Here is a 10069-nt window from a genome sequence, read left to right on the forward strand (position 1 = left end):
AAGCTCAAACAATCCGCCTGCCTCGGCCTCCCAGATAGCTAGGATTACAGGCATGAGCCACCGCGCCCGGCCCACTACATATGTATTTACCACTTTCTTTTTCTTCATTCTTTCTAGCATCTCAGACCTTCCATTTGAAAATAATTTCCTTCTCTCTGAATTTAGAATTCCTTTATTTAAAGTCAGCTGGTAGGCTGGTCGTGGTGACTTTATACCTGTAATCCTAGCACTCTGGGAGGCCAAGGCAGGAGGACTGCTTGAGGTCAGGAGTTTGAGACCAGCCTGAAAAAAAGCAAGACCTGGTATCTACTAAAAATAGAAAAATTAGCCAGCCATTCATGGCTCATGCCTGTAGTTCCAGGAGGACCGCTTGAGCCCAGGAGTTTGAGGTTGTAGTGAGCTATAATGACACCACTGCACTCTACTAGGGCAACAGAGCCATACTCTGTCTCCAAAAAATATAAAGTCTGCTGGCAAACTCACTCAGCCTTGCTTGTCTGAATATGTATTCATTTCATCTTTGTTCTTGACAAGAACAGAGAACCCATCTTTGTCGGGTATAAATCTAGTTTGAGGTTTTTCCCAGCAAATTGAAAATAATGACTACTGTCTCTGGCTTTACTTACACTGTAATTGATGACTAATTGGCTATCACTCTCCTAATTACTCCTTTGAGTTCTTTTTTTCTCTCTCTTTTAAGATCTTATATTATTGTCCCCCAATTTCACTATGTCTAGGGAAGATTCCTGCTTGGGTTTGTTGGGCATCTTAAATCATGGCTTGGTGCCTTTTTTCAATTCTGTAAATTTCTTAGCTACCATGTCTTCAAATAGTCTTCCCGCCCCCATTATATCTCATTTTCTTCAGGAAGTCTGACTAAATATCTGGTATGCTTTTTCTCTCTATGCTCCATGTCACTAAACCTCCTTCATATTTTCAGTCTCTGTGTTTCTCAGGTCTGCATTCTGGACAATTTCTTCACTTCTATTTTCTAATATACTAATTTTCTCTATAGCTGTACCTAATGTGTTCTCAGAGAGGATGGCTTGAGAAGGTCTGACATACTATTATCTAATTTATTAACATTATCAAATTTACTTTTTCAAAATATCATCGTTGGAGGTATACAATTATTTTGATAATGTTGTTAACACTTCAAACATTTTTAGAATTCTTTAGAAATTACCTTGTAGTCCATATATCCTTTCATTTCTTTTTTAGTGACAAATTACTTCTAGTTTGGTTCCTATTAAATTCATAATTTCAATCCTTATATTCCATGTCACTCCTCCTCTGTATTGAGAAGTTCTTATAAGTGACAATGGCTATGCTACCTGATAAGCTGATTTAACTTATACATCTGAAGGATATAAAAAACTATTTCATTTAACACAGATACCGCAACTATCTGTAAAATTACTTTAAGTCCAACATAAATGTTGGGCATAATAGCTGAAGAATACTGAAAAATTAAAACATTGAACTATTTTCACTCATCACCCTGACAGACATGAAAAATAATGGCAATATGCAATGTTGCCAAGGGTATGGGGAGAAAGGCACTTTCATATGTGACTCGAATACAGGAATGAGAACTGGTATGATCTTCACAGAGGGTAATTTAACAATAGGTATCATAAATTTTCATAACTTTTGAAATCATTCTAGGGATTTATCCTAAGGATATAAGTATAAAATATTAGTACATAGAGGTTTTATTTAAACTAATGAAAAATTTAAAATAATGCAGAAATATATTTATTAACATAAGTAGTTCATAATATACCATAAGAAAAGCAGGCTACAAAACAGTATGATTCCATGTTTACACTAAAATAAACATACATGAAGAAAAATTTCCTTGGATATCTATTCAGTCTCTGGGATCATAAGTGATGTTTGGCTTCTTTTTGCTTATTTATTGCCTGGGTTTTCCACAATGAGCATATATTAATTGTGTAATTAAAAATTATTGAATTGGTTTAAGTACCAGAATGCCTAGCCACCTTTTATGAAAATGTTTTTCTGGGAAAATACAGTCTAGATTCAAACAAGAACTGTAAGTATTAATAATATAACCCTCCTTCTAAAAGCCCTGTAATTCCTTCTTCATAACTCATTCTACCCCTCCCACTCTCTACCTAAAATCCCACATCCAAAGAGAAGAAATAGATATGTTTGAATTCTTGAAAGTATAGGTAGGAGGCTGGGAGGAGAGAAGCCAGGATATGGAGAAGAGAGAAACTGAATGTTTATGAGGAACAGACTCTTGGTGTTTTGAGGGAACTTTAGGAATAGGGTTTGGTTGGAGGAAGGATGAGAGGAGGTTCCATTGTATTTAAGCTTCCGCAAATAGTCTCTCCTCTCACCAATTTTACCCCTTACTCAGGAGTGCATCCACTGCTACAAGCTTCACCCAATCGCTGTAAAGAGAAACCCCAGAGATCCCAGCACTTGTGATCAGGAAAAAGTATTTGCATCAGTGAACTGGAATAAGGTCTACCTTCTCACAGTAATTTCTCATTCTGTTCTTTGTTCCTTTCCCTAGCACATTTTAGGTCTTTCTTCAGTAGAACCTTTTGCTTTGTAAACCTATTGTTTTTCAGTTTCTCTAACATGGCATGCTGCCCTTCTCCTACCACAGGTAGGACATAAGTCCTTTGATATACCAGTCTCCATGTTAAATAATTCTATCCCATCCCCAACCCTATTTTGGCTAATTTACCTCCTACTCACTTTTTTGATCTTGGTTCAAGTGTCACTTCCTCAGAGAAACCTTGCACTCCCCCGTCCACAACAGGTTCCTTCAAGACTTTATCTCAATTTGTAAATAGACATTGTGCATTATTTAGTATGGTTATCTAACATCTAGTTGAAGCAGTAAGCCCCAAGCTCAATGAAAACAGTGCCATTAGCTGGTTTTGCTCAGCACTGTTACTCCTGCGGTTGGAAAACAGCAAGTGCTCGACAAATATTTGCTGAATGAGGGAATGAATGAATGAACAACCAAGTAAGTAACTACCAACCCAGAAGCCTTGATGGGGTAAGATTATATTAACAATGTCATCTCATGGTAGAACTGTGTGCCAATTTTTCTTCTGATTGCTGTTAAACGTGTACTCACAAGGCAAAGTTTTAAATATATATATTATTTCGAAAATTTCCCATAGCTCAAAGTAACCCAAGGCTAAAAATGAAATATTTAAGCAGCCGAGAAAAAAGCTGGATACTCTTAACAGAAGCATGTAGTAGTCTTAACACAAGTTTAGATGAGAAAAACGCACGCCTAGGGTGACACGGAAAAAAATAGGCATTTATTAAAAATGTATTTACTGAGCACCTACTATGTACCAGAAAGCCCTATTTCTGGGCTGGCTCTGAAAGACCTGCTGTGTGGCTTTAGGCATTTATCCTTCACAGAGTCCTGAAGGTGAGCAAATGAGGTCTGGCTTGCCTACCTCAAAAGGCTGGGAAGGGGGCTCCAGCAGCGAAAAGGCGCTTCAGAAAGTGCCCAGGGGGCATGAAAGCCAGCAGCCCCAGACTGACTCGCAAATCTCGACCCGAGCCGAGTCAGCGAGCCCTGGGCGGCCGTCCACGGGCAGCAGAGCCGGGCGGAGGCTGGTACCCGCCCTCCGAGGGGCCGCGCTTACCCGTCGGGCGAGTACTCGAGGTTGAAGACCGCACCGTGGGTGCGGGTGCTGAGGTACACCGAGTCCGCGGGGTGGATGGAACCGTAGAGGTTAGTCATGGTGCGGAAATTGTCCCGCGCCGGGTCCACGAACAGCCCGCGGCCCAGGCTGCGCTCTCTCAGCCATCCAAACAGCCTGGCGCCAGGGCCGCCCAGGCCCGCGCTGAGGCCATGCCGGCCTCGGCTCCCGGCCCTGCAGTCTGGCCCGGGCCGCTGGCGCGGCGGGGAGGGCGATGACGGCTCTTTCTGGGCGGAGGCAGCCGAGGACTCCGGGGATCTGGGCGGCTTGAGCTCTGCTGCACGCGCGGCCGGGGACAGCGAGGGGGCGCCGGGGCGACGAGGGCTCCGGGCGGGTGGCGGGGGAGGGGCTGCGTCAGCCTCGGGCTGTGGCGGCGCCGGCGGGGGAGGGAGAGAGAGCGGCCTGGCGGCTGCCGCCTGCTCCCCATGGGGCGTCAGCTCCTCAACCCCGGCTCCGGCTGCCCCGTCCCCTCCAGGGCTACAGGGCCCGAAGGGAAACATGACCAACGCCCCCGCCCCCCGCTCCCGGCCGCTGCCCCGCCGGCCGCCACCTCAGCGCTCCCGCTCAGCCGCCACTTCCGGCGTGCGGCAGCCTAACCCCGCCGGCTGGAAACCCGCGCCGCCCCTCGGCCACCGTCCGCCGGGGACCAGGAAACCTGGGGCACCGCCGGCTGCGGGTGTTGGAGTCCCGGGATACGGAAGAAGGGAGCAACTAGCTGTATGTGTGAGTGACTGAGGGTGCCAGGGGCCGGGCTGTATGGGGCAGTTAGCACCTGGGCACCGTGTGCGGCAGAGTCGGTCTGTAGTTGTCAGTGACCTGTGGATGTGTGCCTGGGGTTGAGTGAACCTGACTAGTCAGTCCTATGAGGCTGGGTGTGATTTTGTACTGGTGTCTCCACTTTACACAGAGCAGTGAGGGATTAGAAATTACCGTATTATGTGCAAGTCACACAAAGTAAATGGCATGGCATACTGCCTAATTAGCCTACTCGGTCACTGGACGCAAAAGTTAACTTTTGCACTAAAAAGCCCTGGTCTGTACAGGGCCTAAAATAAGGGGGTCTGCTGGTACCCTGAATATCCGTCCAACTCCTATCTACTGTCCAGTAGGTCAAGTCTTTATCAAGGCTATAAAGCCTTCCTCTCTGCGGGAAGGAGCACATATTCAGCCTGGACTAAGTGAAGGGAGCTGGAAAACTGAATCAAATCGCGAGCAATAGAGCACAGAGTCAGTCCTGCTTAGCTGCCAGGCAGGGCATGGAGGCCATGACAGATGTAAGACCCTCATCTGTCTTAAGGCTGACAGATGTTATCCTTAAGGATAAGTGCTGGGAACGTGGCCAGTGTTCCCTGCAAAAAACCGGGTCCCTTTGGTAGAGTTGCAAGGGATAAGAAAATAATAGAGAGAAATGGAAAATGGAAGAAATAAAAGAATACACTGAGACAAAGATATAGTTTTATAAGTTTATAAAGGTTATAGGCAAAGCGGGAGCTCAGGGGGCTTAGACCTCTCCGTTGGTCTCAAAAGCCCCGAATGAGGTCTTACATGGTAACTTGGAAATAGTGAACAATTGTCACTAGTGAACAATAATAGGAAATAGTGAACAATTGTCAGGGGTAACAGATTTACATAACAGCAGGTAGTTCCTCTCAGGTTAACAGATTTTCAAAAGGCTTTTACAGAAGGCTTCTACAGATTCTTTAACTAATTCTATTGTGAGCAAACGGTTACAAAGTCTTTCAAAGGTTAATTTCTAAATTCTAAGGTAAGTTTATCATTTAAACAGAGGGTTTAAACAGAGATATGTAAGCTCCATGTTTATTAGGTTATTGTGAATGGAGACAGGTAGTCTAGAGTGGTTTAAACAAAAGCTTTGCTTTTAGCCATTCGGGAAGGTGTCGTTTCCGGGAAGCTGTCTGTTCCGGAGGGCACTCCATTGTCAGCTCTCAGCCTATAGTTTTTAACAGATTCACTTGTGTTTTACTAAGCAAATCCAATTCTTTAGGTCTGAGAAACGCGGTGCCTCGTGGGATACAGCCGCTACTGCCTTTCAGAGATGCCCTTCCAAGTGTAACAGCATTCGAAATGCAAACCAACACGTTCACATATTTTTTCAGGGCAAAGTTCTGTAAAACTCCTAAGACAAATCCTGTCCCAAAACACGTTTGATATTAATTCATGGAGTGACAGATAAGTACTTGTTTGCAGAAAAGGATTAATGGGAACCGGGGGTTTCTTGGGGAGGGAAGCAAAGTCCTCAATAAAGTACAGCGTGAGGTACAAGGAGAGGTAGAATTAAGAACTGACAACTCTTCTAGGCCTTGATCAAAAGCTGTGTTGTAGAAAGCTCACATTTGGGGACTTTGAAGATAAATCTGGAAGATCTGTGGAGGAACATCTGTGAGGAAAGATCTGAAGGACCTCTGGAGGAAGGGACTGAAATTCAGAGGCTGAACATTCAGCAAGTCCCACCAGGAAGTTTAGTTGTTACTCAGTTCTTCCTGTCCATGAGCTGACTGAGAAAAAGGCGAGGAGCAGGCATCTTGAGTTAGAAGATCAAGGCAGTCATTCTTCCTGGGGTATCCCCCAAGTTGCCCCCACAAAGCAGAAGAGGTAGAGGTCTGTTTTATGATTGACAAATAATGCCCCTAATGACCCCCAACTTCTGGCTGTAACAGATACTTAGTAGCGGTCCTCTGCTTCCCCCTACCCCACCCTGCCCCAGCCCCGCTAAAGTTATGGCAAATGGCTAAAATTTTATGGTCTGCAAAGCCTTGACCATGATACATTTATCAACGTTATTACCTTTTTTCTTTTGTGTGTGTGTGTGAGACCCTAGTTGAAAATAAATTACCTTTTATAATAAGTGAAATTAAACTCAATTTTAAAAGGTTACATACTCCAAGGTATGTGAGGTACAGTTCCAACAGAAAAACACAAACTGCAGTGAGAGTTTATGCTGGCTTAAGATAGTCAGATTTCACAGTCCAAGCAATTCAAAATTAACACACTAGAGCCTCAAAGCTGATTAAAAACTGTTCACTGACAATTTAGAGAATCTAAAGAAACCAAATGACAGCAGAGACGTTTTGTATGTTTGCATGTAACTGTTAGATAATGAGATGGTTCTTGAAAAGTTAAGATAGCCACAGACGTAAGGCAGTGGTGGTTGTAACACATGGAACAAGTCAGTTAGTACGTCATATTTTTTTCCTAAATGCTCCTACTTGAAGTATGAATGCTCACTTATTCCAAATAACTTTTACTAAAACCTAAAATAAGAATAAATTACATAGGACTAAAATTCTTTTGAAACTACCATGGTTATACAACCTATCAGTAAGGATATGAAACAAAACAGAGAAAAGAGACCAGGTAAATAGAAACAATGAAGGGAACAGAAGAAAGCTTCAAACTATAACTAATATGAGAGACCTGAAACAATAAAGCATCCATAAAGAAAGAATAATATGCTATAAAAAAAGAATATAAGAAAGAGCTCTTGGAAAATAAATCAAGGATGTATGAACTAAAACTTTTAATAGAAAGTTTTGGACAATAAAGTGTAGTCATGCACCACACAATGACATTCTGGTCAACAACAGACTGCATATACAGTGGTGTCCTATAAGATTATAATGCAGCTGAAAATTTCCTGTCACCTAGTGACATCATAGCCATTGTAACATTGTAGTGCAACTCATGACTGTACTGCCAAGAAAACCCCCCCAGGAGAGTAAAATAAAAAACAAAAATATAAGAAAACAAGAGGATCAATCAAGATATAATTTATAACTAATTCAAGTTCCATAAAGAAAGATAGGGAGGAAATTATCAAAAAAAAAAAAAAAAACAAGAGTATTTCCCAGAACTGCAAAACATGAGTCTACAAATGGATAGAGAGAAATCCAGGAGTTGAGCACAATAAAAAAGACCCACATGAACATACATCTTTGAAAGCTTTCATAGAGGAACAAAAGGTCTCCTACATACAAAAAAGAATCACAATGGCACTAGACTTCGTAACTGCAATTCTGAATGCTAGGAGACAGTAGAACAATGCCTTTAACATTCTCCGGGAAAATTATTTTCAACCCAGAATTCTATATTCAGCCAAATTATCAACTGAGGAGAGAAATAAAGATATTTTCAGAAATACAAAGGCTAAAAAATATATACTTTCCATATCTCTTTATTGAAGCTAGAAGTTATGCTTCCACAAAATGGACGAGCAAAGCAAGAAAGAAGAACAAAAGTTATCCAAGTGGATCTAACAAGAAAAGCAGTGCAGGAAGGCACAAAAGACAGCTATACAAAAAGAGAAGGAATCTGCGACGTGCTACAACATGGATGAACCTTAAGACCATGATGCTAAGTGAAATAAGCCAGTCACAAAAGTATAAAAACTGTATGATTCCACTTACATGAAGTACATAGAGCAGTCAAGTTCACAGAGACAGAAAGGAGAATGGTGGTTGCCAGGGACTGGGGTAAGGTGAATATTGGAAATTATTGTTTAATGAGTACAGAGTTTCAGTTTTGCAAAATAAAGAGAATTCTGGAGATCAATGGTGGTGATGGTTGCACAACAATATGAATGTACTTAACACTACTGCATGTGCTGTATGGACTCAATGTACACATAAAAATGGTTAAGATGATACATATGATGCATATTTCACCACAATTAAAAAAACAAAAGACAGCTCTGTGGCAGGCCTGAAAACAAACTGGCCCAAAGTGGAGTAGGACAGAGTGGGAGGTCTCTAAGGAAAAAATGGAAATGGAATCTTGGAATCTATTAACAAAAGACTGAGATGCTGGAATATTTCAGAAAAATTAACAAAAGTACATAGAATACTATGCAACTGACTAAAATGAGGCAATCACTGACTCCATGGAAATAAAGGATTGTATAAAATGTACCATTTGGTAAGGCAGATAACAACATTTGCATTTTGTAATACTGTAAAAAAATGGCTTCTGATTTAACCTAAAATTATGCTGTAACTATGCTGTGTGTTGGAAAAGGAGGGGAAGAGTAAAGAGTGTGAAAATGGGAAGAGCTAAGTCCTCATCTACCTTGTCAGGCAGTCAATAGGTATCCTTAAAATTAAGAAATCAAGCAATATCGGTATATTATTTCAAAATGTTGAGGTAAAATATCAGAGAAAAGAGCTGTGGATTAGAGTGGTTGTCTTTTGGGATGAGAACTAGAGGGTGGCAAGGGGTAGGAATATTTTTCATCTTCACAAACTGACACTCTGTACCTATTAGCAGTAACTCCCATTTACCCTTCCCCATACCCTCTGGCAACCAGTGCTATTTTTCAAAAGCCTTGTAGACCTTTAAAATTACCTACATTTAGGTGACAACTAGAAGTGAATATTTTTAAAGGTGAAAGTCATATTACTGTTTTTCGTCAAATATATTGTTTTTAGCCTAGAGCAAATGTAAACTTTAAGTAGTCCCTGAAGGGATATTTGACATAAAATGTTCCTAAAGCTGGAGAAATATCTAGGAAGTGTAAAAGTTAGTGGAGCTCTCCGTTACAGAAACTCTTTTGCAGGCTTTCTTACTATGCCTTTGATATACCAGTTTCTAGGTTCCAGGGATCTAAGTGTGTGTATGTGTGTGTATAAATTTGGTAGTTTCAATCTGATGTGTTTGATGCCATGATAAATTATGGACAGTGAGCTATGGAAACACAGATGAGGGACAGTTAGCTCCAATCCAGGCTCAGAGGACATTCCCTGGAGGAGCTGGTGATCAAGCCCAGTTTTGGAGGAGAGGTTAAGAAGGGGAGGGAGATTGGTTTGTAAAAGAAAATTTTCAGCAGAGTGCATACATGGCATGAAGAATGGCACATGTTTGGGAAATTTACAAGTGATTTGGTATTACTCAGAAGAAATGGAAGTCAAGGAGAAACACTATGAGGGTGGCAACGTGAGCAAAGGCCAAGGTCTCAGAGAGTTTTGTTTTTGTTTCTTTTTTTTTTTTTTTCCCCTGTAGGTGATAAGAAGATGCTCCTGGAAGGTTTTCAGGCAGGAGAAAGGATGGTCAAAGTTATGTTGTTATTTATTTTTTGGTTTTCCTGAGACGGGGGCTGGCCTTGAACTCTTAAACTCAAGTGATCCTTCCAAATAGCTGGGACTATAGGTGCCTGCCACCATGCCCGGCTTATTTGTTTTGCAATAACTTTTTCCATGTATTTGTCCCCTCAGACTGAATTGTCATCAAGAAGATAACTATTTTGCCTGTCTCCATACTATTATTTTAATTATGAAAATTTTTCAAACAAAATTGGAGAGAATAGTATTTTAAAAATCAACCAGGTCCCATCATCCAGATTCAACAAATAT

The 10069-nt window shown here is 41.5% G+C and overlaps 1 protein-coding gene across 1 annotated transcript in view; it reads right to left on the reverse strand.

Annotated features, from left to right (window-relative positions):
* Positions 1 to 4287, reverse strand: part of DCAF10 (DDB1 and CUL4 associated factor 10) — a 52757-nt gene extending 48470 nt beyond the window's left edge. Inside the window, exon 1 of the mRNA XM_012655812.1 lies at positions 3651 to 4287. Within this exon, the coding sequence (XP_012511266.1) occupies positions 3651 to 4207 (557 nt within the window). The 5' untranslated portion in view covers positions 4208 to 4287. The remainder of the gene's footprint in view (positions 1 to 3650) is intronic.
* Positions 4288 to 10069: the final 5782 nt, after the last annotated feature.

Source organism: Propithecus coquereli, unplaced genomic scaffold (assembly GCF_000956105.1).
Source record: "Propithecus coquereli isolate 6110/MARCELLA unplaced genomic scaffold, Pcoq_1.0 Scaffold114, whole genome shotgun sequence".
NCBI lineage: Eukaryota > Metazoa > Chordata > Mammalia > Primates > Indriidae > Propithecus > Propithecus coquereli.